Raw genomic sequence first — 22,312 nt, 5'->3', positions numbered from 1 at the left:
AAGGGCTGCGTTAAACCGACCAGCGGGCTGGATTAGGCCCCTGAAACGGACTTCAATACAGGGATCTCAAAGCAGCTGTCTTATTACAAAAGAATTTCAGAAATAGACTGGAAAGAGAAGTTGCTGAATTAAAAACTTATTCCTAAACCGAAAACTGTGGAGAGACCTGGTCTGAGTAGAGATATTGGATTCTTGGTTGCGAAAAATTGGAAAACTGGTATTATACCGACAAAAATAGAGTGGCTTGCCAAATTATTGGAGTACTACAATATACCCAAAACAATGGGAGAAATTGAAAGGATCTCAAAAGAGAAGATAGACAGGGACTGGAAGGTGTCTAAAGGATACTTGCAAAACCATATTGAAAAATCAGAACTCCTATTAGAATAAACAAGATCCGTTTTAAATACTGGAATACTAAATAAGATGGATAACAATGTGTAATAGAAAAAGAAGCATGAAATTAGGTTAAAGGTGTGTGAAAGAAAGTAATAGAACTGGAAAGAAATTGCAGTTGAGTAGATTGGAAGTCTAACACAAAGGTGGGGTGAGGGGTGGTGGATGGTGATGGGAAAAGGAATTATCTGTGGGATTGAGTGTAGGTATGTTTGAACATTTTTAAGGATTGTATGAAATGTATGTTTGTATATTCGCAATATGTGTGCATTAATGCTGAATTATTTTAACAATAAAAACTTTTCAAAAAATAAATAAATAAAAAATAAAACTGTGGAGGGACCTGGTCTGAGTAGAGATATTGTATTCTTGTCTTGTTACACACACCTGCCTAGATTAATCAAAAGGGCCTTTCAAAATCTAAAGTACTTTGCAATGGAGTTTTGCAGAGCTTTGGGCGGTTGTTATCGTTTTTTTTTACTGCGAAAGAAGAAAGAAAGAAACCAGTATTTCTTGTTTACTTAATGATTTTTTTTATATATCCCTTCATTCCCTTTCCTGTGCCAACTTCCCTTCCTGTCGGTAGGATTTCTATAAGCCCTGAAGGGCTCTCTCTTGGCACAGCATGAGTTTGGCACCAGTTGTTAAATGTCTGATGATAAGATCTGGGTTCAAATCTCCAATCTGCCATGAAACCACGGGTGTGTGTGTGCAACGTACAATCTTTCCAGGCCAGGCATACCTCACAGGGTTGCTGTGAGGATAAACTAAGCGGAGAGGTTGCATGTAATGAGCGCCTTGGAAAATATAATAATAATAATAATAATAATAATAATTAATAATAATAATAATAATTTATTATTTATACCCCACTTCCCCAGCCACTCTGGGTGGCTTCCAACAAAAGATTAAAATACAGTAAAGCATCAAACATTAAAAGCTTCCCTAAACAGGGCTGTCTTCAGATGTCTTCTAAAAGTCTGGTAGTTGTTTTTCTCTTTGACATCTGGTAGGAGGGCGTTCCACAGGGCGGGCGCCACCACCGAGAAGGCCCTCTGCCTGGTTCCCTGTAACTTGGCTTCTCGCAGGGAGGGAACCGCCAGAAGGCCCTCAGAGCTGGACCTCAGTGTCCAGGCTGGACGATGGGGGTGGGGACGCTCCTTCAGGGATACAGGGCCATTTAGGGCTTTCAAGGTCAGCACCAACACTTTGAATTGTGCTCGGAAACGTCCTGGGAGCCAGTATAGGTCTTTCAGGACTGGTGTTATATGGTCAGGGACGACTCTGGGGTTGCAGCGCTCATCTCGCTTTACTGGCCGAGGGAGCCGGCGTTTGTCCGCAGTTTTTCCAGGTCATGTGGCCAGCAGGACTAAGCCGCTTCTGGCGAACCAGAGCAGTGCACGGAAACGCCGTTTCCCTTCCCGCTGGAGTGGTACCTATTTATCTACTTGCACTTTGACATGCTTTCGAACTGCTAGGTTGGCAGGAGTTTTACCCTTTATACAAGATAAAAACACTATTATTATTATTATTATTATTATTATTATTATTAATTTATTATTTATACCCCTCCCATCCAGCTGGGTTCCCCCCTCTATTAACTCTAATAGAGCATTAGCGTTATGATATAAAAGAGGGAAGATAAGTTGCAGCTAAGGGTGGAAAAGAGAAGAAAATTCTAGGAAGGGGAAAAACTTGTGTATTGGATTTTGATGTGGGTAACAACAATACAAAATACTTAATAAAAGCAAGAGCCGAAACAAACCAATCCCTCCCCCTAACTAGGAATTCTCCAGGAAATCAAAGGACACAACTAATTCAGATCCATTCATTCCAATAGGTTTACTCTGAGTAGGATTTCCCTGCATTGTCACTACAACTCCTTGCATTATAATGTTTGGGTAATTTGTAAAAAAAGACATATTTGTTCTGAAATCCATGGGGGGGGGTGTCATTTTTTGTTTTATTTTAAAGAACCCAAATAATAATCTTTGTTTCCTTTGATCTTGGCCAACCTATCCTTTGCACAATTCACTTTTCCTCCCGTCTATTTTCACGATATAAAAACAAACCTATCTACTTAATCCAGTTCCAATTATGGGGTTGGTTAGTTAGGTATTAATGGAAATGTTGAAGCTGCGGGAGGGGGCGGAAGTTGGGTGGAAAAAGGGATGCGGTTCCTTTAAATGAAGAGAGAGAGAGAGAGAGAGAGAGAGAGAGAGAGAGAGAGAGAGAGAGAGAGAGAAGCGGAACTGACTTTGCCAGGACTTCTAGGGAGTGTCTGCAAAGAACCAAAAATGTCACATTTTTTCATGGTCTTCCCCCCCCTTTTTTATTTTGCACAAGGGAGAGAAAGGGGACAGTTGGCAATCTCAGAGACTTAGAGAATATGGGACATCTGTGGCTGTTTTTGGACTCCAATTGGGGGGGCGGCAGTGTGGTCTAGTGGTTAGAGCACTGGACTGGGACTGAAGCTTTCGAATCCTTGCCCTTCCGCTGCTCCCTGCTCAGCCCTGAAACGCACCCACGGGGAAATTAAAACGACCACGTAGGCCGTCTGGAGGAAAAATAATAATAATAATAATAATAATAATAATAATAAATTTTATTTATATCCCGCCCTCCCCAGCCGAAGCCGGGCTCAGGGCGGCTAACAACAATAAAACAGTACAACGCAACAACACAACATTGTACAACAGTACAACACAACATGGGACCATTGTCATAATAATAATGATAATAATAATAATTTTTATTTATACCCCGCCCTCCCCAGCCAAGGCCGGGCTCAGGGCGACTAACAAGCAATAATAAAAACAAGTTGAATGAATACAACTACGGATGAATAATCACCCCCTAACCATTGGCCCTGCTGGCTGCAAGCAGAGCAGGGACCCCAAAGTCACCCGCTGAGCTTCATAGCCCAGCGGGGAATTTGAACCCAGGTCCCAGTCTGGCAGTCTAACCACCAGGCCGCACTGCCTCTCCACCTTCCTGCTTAAAGCTGCCCTTAATTTGGGATCTGCGTGAGCCTGGCTTTGCAACGCCGCTAGCCTCACCGCACATTTAAGGCGCCCTCAACCAACCTGGGAACTATAGTTTAAGGGTGCTGGGAGCTGCTTCAGGGGGCTGAGGACTGTGGTTAAGGGTTCTGGAAACCAGGGCATGTCAAGAGAGCTGGGAACTATAGATTGTTAAGGGTGCTAGGAACTGCAGTTCCATCAGGGCTCTGGGAACTGTAGTTTAAGCATTCTGAGAACTGCGGTTTGTTCAGGGCGCCAGGAATTGCCGTTTCTTCTGGGCTCTGGGAACTGTAGCTTAAGCGTTCCCAGAACTGCAGTTTGTTAAGGGCGCCGGGAACTGAAGTTTCTCCTGGGCGCTGGAAGCCTCAGCGTGCCAAGGGGGCTGGGAACTGTAGTTTGCTAAGGGTGCTGGGACCTGTAGCTCCCAGCCTGCGCGCGTTTGCTACTTTTAAGCGCATTCCCGCCGCCCGAAAGCAGCTTCACCGTGAGGACTAGAAACTTGTGCGCGGGAAATGAAACTGCAAAACCCTTTTCTCTTGCGCGAGGAGCGGAATTGCGCGACGTCCCCTGGAGCCCCGGGACCCAACCCCTCTCCGGTGTTCGGGCCCTGATTCAGAGGTTAGGAATTTGCATCTGATTTCTATTTTGTCATCCTATGATTTGTCTCTCCTGCGCTGCTGAGCACGCCTTAGGCACCCTGCGACCCAGCAAGAAGAGGAGGAGGTGGTGGCACAAGGAACCAGCCAGCCGCCGCCATGGCTGTAAAAGGAAACTTGCAGATGGGAGCGCGATAAAGGAGGCTGGCTGCGCTGAAATAAAACAAGGGAGGCGCAGCTTGCGCGAGCGCGCAGGGCAAGGGCAAACGGCGACGGATCAATAAGGACCGGTCTCTTGGATAGGTGGTTTTTTTCCTCCCTTTTCTTGGATCACCTGCTTGGGGCGGAGGGCGTGCGTAATTTTATTATTTTAGCCTTTGGAAGGAAAAGAGAAAGGGAGAAAAATGAAGCCGCTCCAGCCGCTGCCTTTGCAGGGTAAGGGACCCTCTTTTCTTTTGCAACTTGCTAAATAAGAATTTGCGAATTGGGGGGGGTGTTTTCCTTTCCCCCCCCAGCCCCCCCCTCCTCCTCCAAAGCCAAGTCGTGCCAACATTTATCTATTTATATTTTTCCAAAAAAGCGATACTTTCTCGCAATGGGTTCGGATGTTTATTTACCCAAGTTAAAATGTTTCTTAGCTTGTTGGCTAATAACTTCCTAAACGAAGCCCAAAAAAACGTGTCCGTGTCTCTGGATACATATTTGCCAAGCTTAAGTTGCAAGCGCGCAGTGATCGCGGAGCTGAATCCTACACAAGAGTAGACCCGCCGAAGTTAGGCTTTTTACTAAAGTGGGGCTGCTCTCCAGGAGGTTCTGAGGAACGGGGCGCGAGCGAGCATTAAAAGATCGGCCAAGATCGTGCGAGCAGGGTCGATATTTTAAAATACTAAATTGGTTTGTTTGTATATATATATAATTTTTAAAAATTGAAAGTGTAGGTTTGCTTGGAAGCGACTTTGAGTGTGGAAGCTCTAATGGAGCTACGCCCCCAAAATATTGTTCCTTAAGACTGTCCCTGTGGCTGGCTTTTTGGTTTTGTTTTTTAAGAAAAGCACATTTCACATCAAATTTATCTGATGTGATTAAGCTGGGGGAAGGGAGGCGTCACACACACACACACACACACACACTCACACACACTCACTCCTAAACCTCTCCTGTCCACCCCACCCCCTTCTGGGCACAATTATTTTAGACAGCGCACCCCGTTTCCTTTCCTATGCAGTTTTTAGGCCCGATATGCTGCTATTACTATTATTAGCTTTGCAATGGCCATGGGGGATAATTTGCAGAAAATGTGCGGCTGACTATGTGTGTTTTTTTAAAGATCTATTTGCAAAAGGTTTGCATACGTGCAAATTATATATATATATATATGTACAGGTCTGTAACCTTCCTCTGTTAATGTTTTTTTTTTTTTATAGTGGTCTCTCTCTCTCCACACACAAGCTATTTTAAACTCTTGGGTGAGGGGGAAATTAAATGTACATACTGGATTATTCTAAAGGCCTCCGTGGCTGATTCACACACCCCTCTCTGATAAGAGCATGACTCTCTTTATTTTTAAAACAGCAACACAAACCACCACAGCCTTCTCAGCTTTAACCAACTCTTTATTTTCAAAACCGATCAGCCGCTCCCTCTCTTTTCTTCTCTGAAATGATCTTTATCTCCTAGAATATCCTAGAGTTGAAAAGTTTCCTCAAAGGACACCCAGCCCAAACTTGCCAAGGCAGGAAGTCGGTGGTTAGCACCATGTGGGCACCCTCGGTTTTTTTTTAAACAGCAGAGAAGCGGGCAGATCCCAAAAGCAGTGGTTTTATTTATTTTTTTAATATGTAAAAAGTTGGGGCATTCTCCTGCGTGAGTCTCTGTTCTCAGGGGGGCGACGACTCCTTGGAAGGAGGCGATTCCTTCTTGGAGGAGGCGAGGAGCAGCTGTGGCTTGAGCTGGGGAGGTCTGCTTGCCCTCAAGGCCAGAAGCCCACGTCCTTTGGCTCTGTGAATCATTCAGAGGGGCGACAGGGAGCCTCACCTTTCCCTTTGATTATCCTCACCTATTTCTTGGGGGTGGGGAGGTCCTTTGGCTCTGTGAATCATGCAGAGAGACAGCAGGGAACCTCTCCTTCCCGTTTGATTATCACCTATTTCTTGGGGTGGGACGTTTTTGGAGTTAAAAGTGGTTCAGCCAAGGAGTCAGCTGGCCGTTGTTGTTGTTGTGTGTGTGTTGGAGAGACTTAAACAACGATTCTGGCCCCTCTAAATGGGTTTCATACACCAACCGTGCAGGATAAAGCTATTAATGGTGACTTCTGTTCTCGCTCCTGTCCGGCGCAATAAATGCCTCTGAATGTCAGCTGCTGGGAATCGGTCACGGGGTTTTCGCCACTTGAGAGCAAAATGCTGGAATTGGTGGTCCAACAGCTACACCATGGGTAGGCAGACTAAGGCCCGGGGACCGGATCCGGCCCAATCGCCTTCTAAATCCGGCCCGCGGACGGTCCGGGAGCCAGCGTGTTTTTACATGAGTAGAATGTGCCCTTTTATTTCAAATGCACCTCTGGGTTATTTGTGGGGCCTGCCTGGTGTTTTTACGTGAGTAGAATGTGTGCTTTTATTTCGAATGTGCCTCTGGGTTATTTGTGGGGCATAGGAATTCGTTCACCTCCCCCAAATCTAGTCCGGCCCCCCACAAGGTCTGAGGGACAGTGGACCGGCCCGCTGCTGAAAAAGTTTGCTGACCCCTGAGCTAGGCTCTTCCAATGTCCTTCTGAGGCAGGAAACTTTGAGATAATCCGGGGGTGCTGTGTGGCTCGCCACAGCGTAGAATAAACAGAGTCCCCTGTTGCCATCTAGCAGATATCTCTGTGACCATGGGGAGCACAGTCTCTTATCTACATATTAAAGGTAAAGGGACCCCTGACCATTAGGTCCAGTTGTGGCTGACTCTGGGGTTGCGGCGCTCATCTCGCTTTACTGGCCGAGGGAGCCGGCGTACAGCTACCGGGTCATGTGGCCAACAGGACTAAGCCGCTTCTGGCGAACCAGAGCAGCGCACGGAAATGCCGTTTCCCTTCCCGCCGGAGTGGTACCTATTTATCTACTTGCGCTGGCGTGCTTTCGAACTGCTAGGTTGGCAGGAGCAGGGACCGAACAACGGGAGCTCACCCCGTCGCAGGGATTCGAACCGCTGACCTTCTGATCGGCAAGTCCTAGGCTCTGTGGTTTAACCCACAGCGCCACCCGCATCCCATCTACATATTAAGACAGATGAAATGCACATTTCAAAAAGTGGCGAATGGGATGTTTTTGCCAGGCTTCCCCCAACCCCAATTTTCCACTTCGTATTTCTCCATAGGGGCGACTCTTCATTACTTGCTTTGCTGACGAAGTTTAAAGGTGACCCTCCAACTAGTTGCAGAGCCCCACCTCTCCGGTCCTGGGTTTATTGGTCACGCAAAGGTGTGAGGGAATGTCGAAACTGCCCCTGGCTGTGTGTTCTTTTCTTTATTTCCCCCACGGGGGAATCTCTGTTAGGCAATGATTTACAACGTTATTAGAGGTCCGGAGAAATATATTAAAAAGTCACCCGCAAGGTCGCGCAACACCCCCCCTCCCCAGCTCTGCAAATTCTCACATCGTCGCCCGTCTAATCCAACAATTGGACAGATGGACGTTTGCAGAGAAAAGACCTTGAAATGTCGGCTAGAGACATTTGCATGTGGACCTGAGCATGGAAGCAAACTCCCTTCTCTGGGCCCGTTTCTTAAACCGGCTCGTGGCCGAAGCTAAAATTAAACAAACCGCTTGAGGGGACTTTCTATGTGCCATTCGGCTCTTGAATAGTACACTTCCGTCTGAGCCAGGAAGTGAAATTTTCCTCCCTGGGTGCAATCGTCTCCTCTTAACTGACTCTTAAAACTGAGTTGGTCCCACAAGTCGGTGCAGAATCGGCAGGGGAGACCCGCCATTTCGGCAGTGAAAATATCTCCTCTGTCTGGAGAATGCACTCTGCGCATGGAAGCGCATGGCTGCCTGTTTTATCTTAGGCAGGGAAACCAAAAGGCTTGTTTACAAAGCTATTGTGCTGCCATCCTTACTGTATGCTTGTGAAACATGGACCACTTATAAACGCTATCTCCAACTCCTTGAAAGATTCCATCAATGGCGCCTCCAATAATTTTTACACATCACTTGGGAAGTCAGGCGAACTAATACCAGTGTACTGGAAGAAGCAAAGATCACCAGTGTCGAAGCGATGATTCTTCAACATCAACTTCGTTGGACTGGTCATGTTGTGCGGATGCCTGATGATCGTCTTCCAAAGCGACTACTCTGTTCCGAATTTAAAAATGGAAAGCGCAATGCTGGTGGTCAACAAAAGAGGTTTAAAGACAAGGCAAATCTAAAAAAATGTAGTATAAACACTGACAACTGGGAAACACTGGCCTGCGAGCGCTCCAGTTGGAGAACAGCCTTTCCCAAAGGTGTCATGGGCTTTGAAGACATTTGAACTCAGGACGAGAGGGAGAAACGTGCTAAGAGGAAGGCACGCTTGGCAAGCCCTCACCGGGATCAACTCCCGCCCGGGAACCAATGTCCTCACTGTGGAAGGACGTGTGGATCCAGTGGCGTAGCGTGGGTTGTCAGCACCCGGGGCAAGGCAAGTAATTTGCACCCCCTAACCCGTGGATTTGCGCCCCCTAACCCGTGGATTTGCGCCCCCTAACCCGTGGATTTGCGCCCCCTAACCCTAACCCCCAGATGTTGCGCCCGGTGCGGCCGGCCCCCCCTGCACCCCCCACGCTACGCCACTGTGTGGATCCAGAATTGGCCTCCACAGTCACTTACGGACTCATTGATAAACCTGTGTTTATGGAAGACAATCTTACTCGGCTACGAGGGATCGCCAAAGAAGAGTAGAAGAAGTGTGTCTTCTATGTGCAACCCTCCTTATGTCCGCCACCACTGTGGGATGGCCGGCACAAAAACAGAAGGGACCAAATTGCAAGGGACCCACAGAGGTATCTAGTCCATCCCCCTTGCAGTACAGGAGATAGAGCTGTTTTCAACAACAAAGGGCCCTCTTTGCGCTTTAAAATTAATCCCAGCGTAGAGAAAGAGGACAGAGAAGAATTTTCCTGCCTCTCTCCTAACACTAGAATTTGTGGCCGTCCGATAAAGCTGACGTTTGGAAGATTCAGGAAGGGTTTCTTTGCAGAGTTAAACTGTGGAACTGCCTGCCACAGGAGGCAGGGGCACGGCCGCCAACCTGGAGGTTTGGGGCGATGAACGAAGCAGGAGAAGGCTGGCTTGGCTTTGTGCGGACACTTGAGGCATGTGCCGATCTTCGAGCATCTCTCCCGTGCTGTTTTCCGGCCTGAATTCCATTTACGAACCCTGATCTCAAAGTGACGTGTTTTTTAAGGGTCCGTCAACGGGATTTGCTCGGAAGATCTCAAAAGCGATTCGTTTCGGAATCGGGAAGATGGAGAGAATCCTTGTGCCCGTCGAACCGATTTTTATTCAGCTTTAGTTGAAAGCTGGGAGAGAGATGGACTCTTGCAGACCACACTCTTCCCAGATGTCTTATAACTTTTCTCGCATTGTAGGGGCTTAACATCTGGACTCTGCTGGAAAAGCGGAAACGCCTGTAGGGTTTTTTCTTTTTTTTGTAAGCTAGCAAGGGGCTTCTGTGAGTTCCCCTTTGTCTGTCAGGTCTGCCTCCTACAAGATCATTAAAGAATTAATGTCTTTAGCACGCGGGGTGGTTTAGGAGAGAGATGTTCCTACTGAGCCAGCTCAGCCATTCTTTACATTCTCTCCTTCCCTTCCTCCTTCCTCTTTCTGAACTGAGCAGCTGCGGGTTCCAGGTATAAAGTGGATCTAAGGGGTGCAAAATCTGCAGATTTTCTGTAATGCTAAGAATACTTTTATTATATATACCCCGCCCATCTGGCTGGTTTTCCCCAGCCGCTCTGGGCAGCTCCCAACAAAATATTAAAAACACAATGAAGCATCAAACATTAAAAACTTCCCTAAGCAGGGCTGCCTTCAGATGTCTTCTAAAAGTCAGATACAGTGGTACCTCGGGTTACAGACGCTTCAGGTTACAGACTCCGCTAACCCAGAAATAGTGCTTCAGGTTAAGAACTTTGCTTCGGGATGAGAATAGAAATTGTGCTCCGGCGGCACGGTGGCAGCAGGAGGCCCCATTAGCTAAAGTGGTGCTTCAGGTTAAGAACAGTTTCAGGTTAAGTACAGACCTCCGGAATGAATTAAGTACTTAACCTGAGGTACCACTGTATTAAAAACACAATAAAGCATCAAACATTAAAAACTTCCCTAAGCAGGGCTGCCTTCGGATGTCTTCTAAAAGTCAGATAGTTGTTTGTTTCCTTGACATCTGACGGGAGGGCGTTCCACAGGGAGGGCGCCACCACCGAGAAGGCCCTCTGCCTGGTTCCCTGTCACCTCACTTCTCGCAATGAGGGAACCGCCAGAAGACCCTCGGAGCTGGACTCCGGTGTCCAGTGTGGAGACGCTCCTTCAGGTATACTGGGCCGAGGCTGTATTTTAGGGTTTGGGGTAAAGGTAAAGGCAAACTTGGCCCTCCAGATGTTTTGGGACTACAACTCCCGTGATCGCTAGCTAGCAGGACCAGTGGTCAGGGATGATGGGAATTGTAGTCCCAAAACATCTGGAGGGCTGAGTTTGGGGGTGCCTGGTTTCGGGTGTGAAGCGGACTTATAAATTGGTTGGTTCCAGAAAGCAGATTGTGTAGTTAACTAGAAACGGAATCCGCCAACTGGATGAGAACCTTAAAAGCTGTGTGTTACTCAAGAACATGGGTAGGCAAACTAAGGCGCGGGGGCCAGATCCGGACCAATCGCCTTCTCAATCTGGCCCACGGACGGTCCAGGAATCAGCGTGTTTTTAATGAGTAGAATGTGTCTTTTTATTTAAAATGCATCTGTGGGATATTTGTGGAGCCTGCCTAATGTTTTTACATGAGTAGAAGGTGTGCTTTTATTTAAAACGCATCTCTGGGTTATTTGTGGGGCATAGGAATTCATTCATCCCCCCCCCCAAAAAAAATATAGTCTGGCCCCCCACAAGGTCTGAGGGACAGTGGACTGGCCCCCTGCTGAAAAAGTTTGCTGACCCCTGCTAAAGAATAACCAGTACTTTGGGGGCGGCTCGTTTTGTTTGCAAACTGGCCCTGAGCGCACCTGCCGCAATTCTGCCTTGGGTTGGGTGGGATTGCCATCAACTGGTATTTGGGAAGGTAGACTGCCTCTGATACTGGAAGTTCAGCCAGTGGGAAGCGACTCTCCCCGATCGCAGTTCCCAGCTGCTGGGTATTTTTCCAGAGGCGTCGATAACCTTCCCTGATACGAGTTAGGAAGGGCGGAAACCTCGAAGCGCCTTCGCGAGGCTCCGTCAATGAAAGCTGTTGGCCACGGTCAATGGAGAGGCGGGGCAGCTTCCGATTGGCCGCAGCGCCCTCTGACATCAGAAAGGTTCGTGGTCGCCTTCCGTGGCAGTTGTGCGAGAGAGGGAGAGGTGTGTGGCCATGTTATTTCTTGCGTGCGGGATCAAAACCGGTTCGTATCTGTAGCCGATTTGCTTGGCAGAGTCCACTCAATGCTTTTATCTGTTCTGAAAATTTACAGGCTGCATATATATATCTATATATCTGTATAACTATCTATCTATCATCTATCTATCTCTATCTATCTATCCATCTATATATCTATCTATATATATATATGTGGACCTCTGACCATTAGGTCCAGTCCTGGCCGACTCTGGGGTTGCGACGCTCATCTCGCTTTACTGGCCGAGGGAGCCGGCGTTTGTCCGCAGACAGTTTTTCCGGGTCATGTGGCCAGCAGCACTAAGCCGCTTCTGGCGAACCAGAGGAGTGCACGGAAACGCCGTTTCCCTTCCCGCCGGAGCGGTACCTATTTATCTACTTGCACTTTGACGTGCTTTCGAACTGCTAGGTTGGCAGGAGCAGGGACCGAGCAACGGGAGCTCACCCTGTCATTGCGGGGATTCGAACCGCCGACCTTCTGATCAGCAAGTCCTAGGCTCTGTGGTTTAACCCACAGTGCCACCCACGTCTATATATATATATATAAACATAGGTATCCAATGCTGTGAGACTCGTCTAAATGAAATGGCCTCGGCTAACACAGGTGCCCATTAAATTCAGTGGGTCCTCCTCTGAGTAAAACTCTTATTACAGGGTGTGCCATAAGATGTGCGTTGCCAAATGCACTCAGAAATCGAGCGAGGCGGGGCTGTTGTGTGTCTGGGAACGCTCGAATCTAGCTGGAAATAGGTATTTTTTCCCCAGGACTGAGTGTCTCGCCTTCAGGTTTATAATTTGGGTTTTTAATCCTTTAAGAGCCCAACTAGCGATGGGGAGCGAACGGCCGCTGAGAAATAGATTCTTCCTTCTCCTTTTAATTTGCCCAATGCCCTTCTATAACCCTGTGGCGGTGAGTTCCTGAATCTGTTTCATGAAGAGAGCGGCTGCCCTGGCGACATATTTTTTATCTCTCTGTGCCTCTAAGGACTCTCTTCCTCACGTGAAAAGACTGTTTTGTTTTCGGTTTCGGGGGAAAGCCGGGTAAGGGGAGGTCATTACCATAGCTGTCAGCTTACAGATTTGGAAATAAGGGACCAGCAGCCTCGGAAATAAGGGATCAGCAGCCAAAACATGGGATTTTCTGGGCACAGGTATGTTCGACTTCTGAGCCCCTCCGAGTCAAAGGCAGAAAGCCCAGCCAGCAACCAAACGAAGCCTCAAGCGGTGGTTCCCACAGCGCAGCAACCCAGCAAAGGGGATGCAGCAAGGAAAACCACCGTCACCTCTCCGCTGGGAAGCGCTGAGCAAAGGCGAGTCCCCAGGCAAGGCGGCCGATTTGATCGGCACAAGACATGCAAGCTCCACCCCCAGTCGTTCTTAGACTCCTTACTGGGTGAGCAACGCAGCCAAGCAACACAGTTGGAGCCTCCCTCCTCCCTGGCCGGCAGGGAGGGAGGGAGAGGAGCTGCTTCCTTTGAAACCCGGGAAAGTCAAGGGACATCATCAATAAGGGACAGCAGCGGGACACGGCGCTGGGATAAGGGACTTTCCCGCCAAATAAGGGACGGTTGACAGCTATGGTCATGACCGCGGTGCCTGAAATGAACGGTGGATATATAAAGGCGTTTTTTCTCCCTCTCTCCTAATCCCGGGATTCGTAGATGAACCTGAGTGGTGGAAGGTCCGGGACAGGCGAAAAGAAGGGTGCGTCTTTCGAACTCGCTTCCGCGGAGGCAGTGACTGGCCACCAACTTTAAAAGAGGGTCAGACATATTCCTGGAGAGGGGAAACGGCCATTGATGGCTACGCTCTGACTCCGATGCTTCTGAACGCCCGTTGCTGGAAACCTGAAGGGAGAAGGGTCTTGGATTCGAATCCTGATTGCCGGTTTCCCATAATAGGCACTTTGATGGCAGGATCCTGGACAAAATTTGCCACTAGCCCCGTCCTTGATTTTTATGGGGCGTGAAAATGGCAAGCAGTTGTTTGCTCGCTGTGTGGGCAGCCTTGCTCATCGCGTCTGAATTTCTATTCCTGTACATTATTATTGTTATTGTTATTATTCCTCCTCCTCCTCTTTTTTCCCTGGCAGGGACTCAAGGCGGCTAGCAGATAAAATACGAGCAGCTGAAAACCTTTTTGGGGCGAACCATTTATTGAAGAAACAGTTGAACGTCAATAGAAATAAAACTATATACAGCGGTACCTCGGTTTTCGAACGTTAATCCTTTGCGGAAGACCGTTCGACTCACGAAACGTTTGAAAGCTGACGCATGCGTTTCCAGAAGCATTTATGTTGGGAAAACTGTTTGTGGCAGGTTCGGTTTCCAAAAAGAATTTGAAAACCAAAGCAGTTACTTCAGGTTTTCGGCGTTTGGAAGCCGAAGCGTTCAGCTTCTGAGACGTTCGAAAACCGAGGTACCACTGTACGTACAGTGGACGCTCTGGTTGCGAACGTGATCCGTGCGGGAGGCACGTTCGCAACCCGCAGCGGCATGTCTGCGCACATGCGGGTTGCGATTTGGTGCTTCTGCGCATGCGCAGAGCGCATGGCAGTAGTCCATATAAAGGTAAAGGGACCCCTGACCATTAGGTCCAGTTGTGGCCGAAGCTGGGGTTGCGGCACTCATCTCGCTTTATTGGCTAAGGGAGCCGGCGTACAGTTTCCAGGTCATGTGGCCAGCAGGACTAAGCCGCTTCTGGCGAACCAGAGCAGCACACGGAAACGCCGTTTACCTTCCCGCCGGAGTGGTACCTATTGATCTACTTGCACTGGTGTGCTTTTGAACTGTTAGGTTGGCAGGAGCAGGGACCGAGCAACGGGAGCTCACCCCGTCATTGCGGGGATTCGAACCGCCGGCCTTCTGATCGGCAAGTCCTAGGCTCTGTGGTTTAACCCACAGTGCCACCCGCGTCCCTTGTACCTATATAAGATATCTTTAAAAACACACACACCCAAAACAAAAACATGAAAACATACATTATCTTTCCTCTTCCTGGAGAGGAGCATCGTCTCAAAAAAACGAGGTTGCGGGAGACTGTCCCTGAGACTTTCCTCTTTCCAAAGAGGAAACCATCCAGGATATTTGAAAATATAGCCCCTTGGCTCAGTCGCCTATGGCGAGAAGCAACAGGTTTCCAGGGGACCCCAAGATCAGAATTATGTGTCTGTCTTTGGTTTGCCAGCTGCCCTCTGGGATAGATATTAGGAGAGAGTGCAGGTTAAAAAAAGCATTCCTTGAGATCCGGCGACTTGAATCTGGACTCACCAGCCAGACCAGTTGCTTAATGGCTGTCGACTCTTGAAACCTGTTTTACGCAGAAGCTGAGAAGCGACTGGCGTTTTATGACTGGCGTGGGTCCAGTTGTGACCACATGGGGATTTCGGGTTGCCGTTTCCCTAAGCAGCTCAGCCAGAATAGATTATTCACTGCATTTTATATCCTGTGTGAGTGTCTGGAGGCGGTTGGAGGATGGATGGTGGCTAACAGATTGAGGTTGAATCCTGACAAGGCAGAAGGACTGTTTTTGGGGGACAGGGGGCAGGCAGGTGGGGGGGACTCCCTGGTCCTGAATGGGGTGTCTGTGCCCCTGAAGGACCAGGTGCGCAGCCTGGGAGTCATTTTGGACTCACAGCTGTCCATGGAGGCGCAGGTTAATTCTGTGTCCAGGGCAGCTCCATCTGGGACGCAGGATGAGACCCTCCCTGCCCGCGGACTGTCTTTCCAGAGTGGTGCATGCTCTGGTTATCTCCTGCTTGGACTACTGCCATGCGCTCTCCGTGGGGCTACCTTTGAAGGTGACCCGGAAACCGCAACTAATCCAGAATGCAGCAGCTAGGCTGGTGACTGGGAATGACCGTCGAGACCACATAACACCGGTCCTGAGAGATCTGCATTGGCTCCCAGTATGTTTCCGAGCACAATTCAAAGTGTTGGTGCTGACCTTGAAAGCCCTAAATGGCCCAGTATACCTGAAGGAGCGTCTCCACCCCCAACGTTCTGCCCGGACACTGAGGTCCAGTTCCGATGGCCTTCTGGCGGTTCCCTCCCTGCGAGAAGTGAGGTTACAGGGAACCAGGCAGAGGGCCTTCTCGGTGGTGGCACCCTCCCATCAGATGTCAAGGGAATAAGCAGCTATCTTATTTTTAAAAGACATCTGAAGGCAGCCCTGTTTAGGGAAGTTTTTAATATTTAATGCTGTACTGTTTTCAACACTTGAAGCCGCCCAGAGTGGCTGGGGAAACTCAGCCAGGTGGGCGGGGTATAAATAATAAATTATTATTATTATTAGTATATTATCCCAACTTTTTCTGCAAGGAGCCCACGGTTCGCCCCACTTCCTCACTTAATCCCTACAACGGCCTGGCAAGGTAGGCTGAGCGAGCTTCAGGACTGAGCAGGATTCGAACCCTGATCTCCCAGGTCGTAGTCTGACATTCAAACAAACTCTACCCCCCCCCCCCCCCCGGTTTCCTAGAGTCCTTCTGCTATGGGGCAAGCTCTATAAATTGAGTAAGCGACTAAATATGGGGCACGCCCTTAGAGAAGGGTCTGAAATATTTCCCTTGAATTTGTTTCCTTCCGGATTGTTTTCATTGGGTGTTTTAATGTAAAGCGCTTTGAGATTCCGCCCCCTTTGAATTATAAGTCTGTACAGAAATGAAAATAATAATAATAATAATAATAAATTTATTATTTACAGCACACCCATCCGGCTAGGTTTCCCCAGCCACTCTGGGCGGCTCCCAACAGAAAATTAAAAACACGATATAAAACACCAAACATTAAAAGCTTCCCTAAACAGGGCTGCCTTCAGATGTCTTCTAAATGGTCTTTATCTCCTTGACATCTGATGGGCGCCACCACCAAGAAGGCCATTTGGCAATTAGCTTTTATATCTATCTTGATATCTATCTATCTATCTATCTATCTAAGGGACACGGGTGGCGCTGTGGGTTAAACCACAGAGCCTAGGACTTGCCGATCAGAAGATTGGCGGTTCGAATCCCCATGATGGGATGAGCTCCCGTTGCTCAGTCCCTGCTCCTGCCCACCTAGCAGTTCAAAAGCACGTCAAACTGCAAGTGGATAAATAGGTACCGCTCCAGCGGGAAGGTAAATGGCGTTTCCGTGCGCTGCTCTGGTTCGCCAGAAGCGGCTTAGTCCTGCTGGCCACATGACCCAGAAGCTGTACGCCGGCTCCCTCGGCCAATAAAGCGAGATGAGTGCCGCAACCCCAGAGTCAGCCACGACTGGACCTAATGGTCAGGGGTCCCTTTACCTTTACTCTATCAATCTATCTATCTATCTATCTATCTCAGCCTCTAGCACGGGTTGAAAGGTCAGATTCTGCTAACTTCAAACGGCGACTGGAGTCGCCCCGTCTGTCTGTTCCTTCCTGCCCAAGCTGAACCTCCCCTTCCTTCCCTTTTGTTAAAAACGAAAAGAACAAAATTATCCCTCCCCTCTCTCTTTCCTTCCTCTTTTTGTCCGAATATGTCGAGGTCTGCTCTGGGTGTGTTCGTTCCCTAACCCAACGAAGCGGCTGTAAATCAAGTTTCTAGTCCCTGTCGCTTGGGGAGGGGGAAACGAAGTCAGTTTTCTAGTCCTCATTGTGCTAACGCGTCTATTTTATTTTCTCTCTCTCTCTCTCTCCCCTGTTCTTCCAGGCAGCGCTTTCCCTGACGCCTAGATGACGCAGAAGAGGCCCCGGCCTCGAAGCACGCCTCTCGAACCCAACACCCCCTTCGGGAAAGCCCCCGGGAGCACCGCAGGACCGCCCCGCCGGCGCGGTTCGGGGCGGCTGGGAAGCGGAGGGACCCCGCGGCGAGGGATGGCGGCTGGCCTCTGAAGCCCGTGCCCTGCGAGGAACCGTTTGGCACCCGAACCCCTTTCCCACAGCCGCAAGGACCGCTGGGGCGGAAGGGCCCCTCGACGGCGTCCCCCACGGCGTTGCCTCCGCCCGGACGCTGCCCTCCGGCGCCCCCGTTGCAGGGCGAGGGCTCCTCGGTGGCGGCCCCCGCCAGGCCCACCGCCGGCCGGGCCATGAAGCTTCAGGCGGTGATGGAGAACCTGCAGAGGCAACAGAGAGCCCGCCTGCAGCAGGAAATGGAGTCGCGCCAGCCTCCGCCGGCAGATCCGCCGGGCACGCTTCCGGTTCCTGCCGCGGCAGTGATGGCCTTCTCTCGCAGCCGTAGCCAGGAGCCCGCCGCCGAGGAGGCAGGGGAACCGGAGAGCGCCCGGATCCAGCGGGCGCAGATGGCGGCACTGGCGGCCATGCGGGAGGCGGCTGCCGGCCTGAGCCAGTCGTCGAGCCCCGGCCCGTCGGAGGCTAGCCGCGGCTCGGCGGAGGAGGAAGAAGAGGAGGAGGAGGAGGACGAGGAAGACGACGGAGGGGTGTTCCCGCGGGAAGCGGTCTCCGAGGACGAGGAGATGTGAGTATTGCCCTTTATCCCGGAGCGATGAGGACCGGCTGTGCCGGATTTACGTACAGTGGTACCACGGGTTACGTACTTAATTCGTTCCGGAGGTCCGTTCTTAACCTGAAACTGTTCTTAAGCTGAAGCATCACTTTAGCTAATGGGGCCTCCCACAACTCCCATGATCCCTTGCTAGCAGGACCAGTGGTCAGGGATGATGGGAGTTGTAGTCTCGAAACATCTGGAGGACCTACGGCTTATGCAGACTCTGGAAGAGCTTCCCCTCTGTCCTCTTAGCTCAGCGGTTCTCAACCTGCAGGTCCCCAGATGTTGTCGGACTACAACTCCCATCACCCCTGAGCTCTGGCCTTGCTAGCTAGGGGTGATGGGAGTTGTAGTCCAGCAACATCTGGGGACCCACAGCTTGAGGAAGGCTGCCTTAAAAGGTGGACAAGCTGCCGTTTGCTTCTGGGGGAAGAAAGAAAGGAAGGAGCTGGAGGGAACAAAATAAGCTTGTATTTCTCCTGATTTTTATTAATTTATTTTGGAAAGTGTTTCTCTAAAGGAGAGAAGAAGAAAAGTTTTTAGAAAGACTCAGATTGGGTGATTTAATAAGGCACTTGCAAGGTTTCTCGTCCCCCAGCTTGGAAAAATAGCAAAGAGTTTGGATCCTTGGGAAATAACTTGAAAAATCAGTTTCCCTGACTGGCCTCCTGTTTCTCTGCCGCTTCCTTGCCCCACCCTGATCTGCTTGGGGTCAGGAGACAATATAAACAGGGAGGAGAGACCAGTTTGGCAGGTTCTCTCCCCCCCCTCGCTGCCACCCCCTTTCGATTTACTGATCCCTCTCTGAAAAATTTCCAGCTGTTTTGAAAGCAGCTGTGTTTTCCGAAGTTTGGAGAGATTCCCCCTACCCTCGGAAAAATCCAAGCAACAAATGTTTTTATTATTATTATTATTATTATTATTATTATTATTATTATTATTTTATTATAGCTGTCAACGTTTCCCCTTTTTTAAGGGAAATTCCCTTATTCCGAATAGGATTCCTCGCAAGAAAAGGGAAAAATTGACAGCTATTATTATTATTATTATTATTATTATTATTATTTTAGTGTTCTGAATAATTTGCCGAATCGATTGTTCAGAGACCCTAATGGGAGCTGCAGGCCAGAGACACGCGTTTAGAGCTGGGAGTGTGGACCCCGCAAGGGCCATCTAGCAGCTAAAGGATCCCGGCCTTTATTTTAAAACCTGTGCCACCTTCTGGCTCTGACTGCTGCTTCCTAATAATAATAATAATAATAATAATAAAATTTTATTTATATCCCACCCTCCCCAGCCGAAGCTGGGCTCAGGGCGGCTAACAACAGTAAAAGTAACACAGTTTACATAAAATCACAACCAGTTACTGTATTTTTTGCTCTATAGGACGCACTTTTCCCCTCCAAAAATGAAGGGGGAAAGTGTGTGTGTCCTATGGAGCGAATGCCGGCTTTCGCTGAAGCCTGGAGAGCGAGAGGGGTCGGTGCGCACCGACCCCTCTCGCTCTCCAGGCAGCTATCCGCAAGCCTGCGGAGCCCACGAGAACTCCCGCTGGGCTCCGCAGGCTTGCGGACAGCTGCCTGCAGCCCGAAGCCCAGGGAGCGCGGCGCTGTGTACCCCGGGCTTCAGGCAGTTCTCTGCAAGCCTGCGGAGCCCAGCGGGAGTTCAGGCAGTTCTCTGCAAGCCTTCAGAGCCCGGCGGGAGTTCCTCTGAAGGCTTGCGGAGAGCAGCCTGCTTTCCCCGAAGCCAAAACAGCGAGACGGGTCGCTGTGCAGCCCTCCGTCTCGCTGTTCCGGCTTTGGGACGGCTGCGCAAAGCCTCTGCAGGGCGGCAGGGTGAAGGCACCCTGGCGCCCTGCGGAGGCTACAAAGGATATCCCCGAAGCCTCAAGCCTTTGAAGTGCAGCTGAGCTCCAAAGGCTTCAGGGATCTTTGAGGCTGGTGGTGGGAGAAAGCAGCGCTTCCCCCCACCGCCAGCCCCACAAGCTCGGGGGGCCTGCTAGTGAACACACCTTGAACGCACCTTGTTTTTGAGGGGGAGAACAAGGGAAAAAATCCCCCCCATTCTCCCCCTCCTTTGGTCCGGTGCGTCCAATAGAGCGAAAAAGACGGTACCGTATATCCCGCCCTCCCCAGCCAAAGCTGGACTCAGAGCGGCTAACAACAGTAAAAGTAACACAGTTTACATAAAATCACAACCAATTAATTGAAATACTTTCTAAAATCAATTCATTCTAAAGTCAATTCAGAATCAAATTAGTGGCCAGTTCCGGGTTAAGAAACTTGATGACTAGAAACCTGCTTTTCTCTAGAGGGGGAAAGGGCCCGTAGCGTAGCGGACGGCGGTTCCCGGGGGTGGGATATGCTGCCGGCCCGTGCCTGCAGTGCTGAGCTAGGCGTTCCTTCGGCCCCTGACCTCTTCCTCTTTCTGGACCCCGCCCCCCAGGAAAGCCAAATGGGCCGACGAGGAATTCGACGAAGACCTTGTCGAGGAGGAAGAGGACGATTACGACGACGACGAGGAGATGGCGGAGGAGGAAGGGGTCCCCATGTCCGGGGAGGCTGCCCGTTCGAGCCCGGGCCCCCCGCTTCTCCGCAAGCAGCAGCCCACCTTGCCCTACAGGGGGGAGACGTCCAGACTGGCCGGGGGTCCCGAGAGACTTTCGGCCTCGCTGCCCCACCTGTCCCAGGTGCAAACCCAACCCCTGGACCACGGCGACTGGACCTACGAGGAACAGTTCAAGCAGGTAAGCTTCCGCGGGAAACTTTCTTTTTTTCCTTCCAGGTTTCGGCGGACAAGCCTGGGGCTTCGGCTGGGAAGGGTGGGATACTGCCAAACTCTACCTCTCTTTGAAATCGGAACCAGTGAAGGCGGTGAAGGTCCTGTGTGAGTGTCTGGAGGCGGTTGGAGGATGGATGGCGGCTAACGGATTGAGGTTGAATCCTGACAAGACAGAAGGACTGTTTTTGGGGGACAGGGGGCGGGCGGGTGTGGAGGATTCCCTGGTCCTGAATGGGGCGACTGTGCCCCTGAAGGACCAGGTGTGCAGCCTGGGAGTCATTTTGGACTCACAGCTGTCCATGGAGGCGCAGGTTAATTCTTTGTCCAGGGCAGCTCCATCTGGTACGCAGGATGAGACCCTCCCTGCCCGCGGACTGTCTGGCTAGAGTGGTGCATGCTCTGGTTATCTCCTGCTTGGACTACTGCAATGCAGTCTACGTGGGGCGACCTTTGAAGGTGACCCGGCAACTACAACTAATCCAGAATGCGGCAGCCAGACTGGGGACTGGGAGCGGCTGCTGAGACCACATAACACCGGTCTTGAAAGACCTACATTGGCTCCCAGGACGTTTCTGAGCACAATTCAAAGTGTTGGTGGTGACCTTCAAAGCCCTAAACGGCCCAGTATCCCTGAAGGAGCGTCTCCACCCCCATCGTTCTGCCCGGACACTGAGGTCCAGCTCCGAGGGCCTTCTGGCGGTTCCCTCATTGCGAGAAGTGAGGTTACAGGGAACCAGGCAGAGGGCCTTCTCGGTGGTGGCACCCTCCCTGTGGAACGCCCTCCCGTCAGAAAAAAGAGAAAAGTAACTACCAAACCTTTAGAAGACATCTGAAGCCAGCCCTGTTTAGGGAAGCTTTTAATGTTGAATAGGTTATTGTGTTTTAGTGTTTTGTTGGAAGCCGCCCAGAGTGGCTGGGGGGACCCAGCCAGATGGGCGGGGTATAAATCATAAATTATTATTATTATTATTATTATTACTGCTGAAAAGCACTCTGCACGGGCCCAGGGGCTCTGCAAAACCTGCGTTTTCCGAGGGCTGCTTTCTCCGACTCGCACCCCCAGATTGTCGGCAGACTGCGATGGGAACTATAACTCCCACTGGCTGGGAGCGATGGGATTTGCGACCCGGTGTTTTTATAAAGATTTGGGGCTTGAAGGGAGATTGTCGAAATCTGAAAAGGCTTCTTCGGCCCCTTTGTGTGACTTTTGCTAAGGCCGTGTGTGTGTGTGTTTACGACAAAGATAAGCCGAATTTTTCCATTTGAAATTCAGCCGTGTCAAAGTCCGCAAGGGGGGGGGGGGAGAATCTTGCTAGTCTGGAAATATTTATCCCCTGGCAAAACGGACCGGCGTCAACTAGACTTTCCTGGGTGCCGCCATAAAAAAAACAACAACGCCATGGTTCTTTGGAACCAGCTCGTCCGGGTTTTGCCTCGACCCGCCACTTTGC

The 22,312-nt window shown here is 50.1% G+C and overlaps 1 protein-coding gene across 3 annotated transcripts in view; it reads left to right on the top strand.

Annotated features, from left to right (window-relative positions):
- Window positions 1–4,316: 4,316 nt before the first annotated feature.
- The window catches only part of ARID3A (AT-rich interaction domain 3A), a 70,580-nt gene continuing 52,584 nt past the window's right edge, over window positions 4,317–22,312 (top strand). The window contains exons 1-3 of one of the 3 annotated variants that reach the window (XM_080988970.1): window positions 4,317–4,450; window positions 17,286–18,050; window positions 20,526–20,826. In XM_080988970.1, coding sequence (XP_080845096.1) covers window positions 17,662–18,050; window positions 20,526–20,826 — 690 coding nt within the window. In that variant the 5' untranslated portion in view covers window positions 4,317–4,450; window positions 17,286–17,661. Of the gene's footprint in view, window positions 4,451–11,523; window positions 11,622–17,285; window positions 18,051–20,525; window positions 20,827–22,312 lie in introns of those variants that run through there. The other 2 variants (XM_080988969.1, XM_080988971.1) reach the window with 2 other exon arrangements.

The sequence above is a fragment of the Podarcis pityusensis genome, assembly GCF_964106645.2.
Source record: "Podarcis pityusensis genome assembly, chromosome: 18".
NCBI classification, from domain to species: domain Eukaryota; kingdom Metazoa; phylum Chordata; class Lepidosauria; order Squamata; family Lacertidae; genus Podarcis; species Podarcis pityusensis.
Note: the sequence above shows the minus strand (reverse complement) of the source record. Positions and strands in the feature narration are given on the sequence as shown.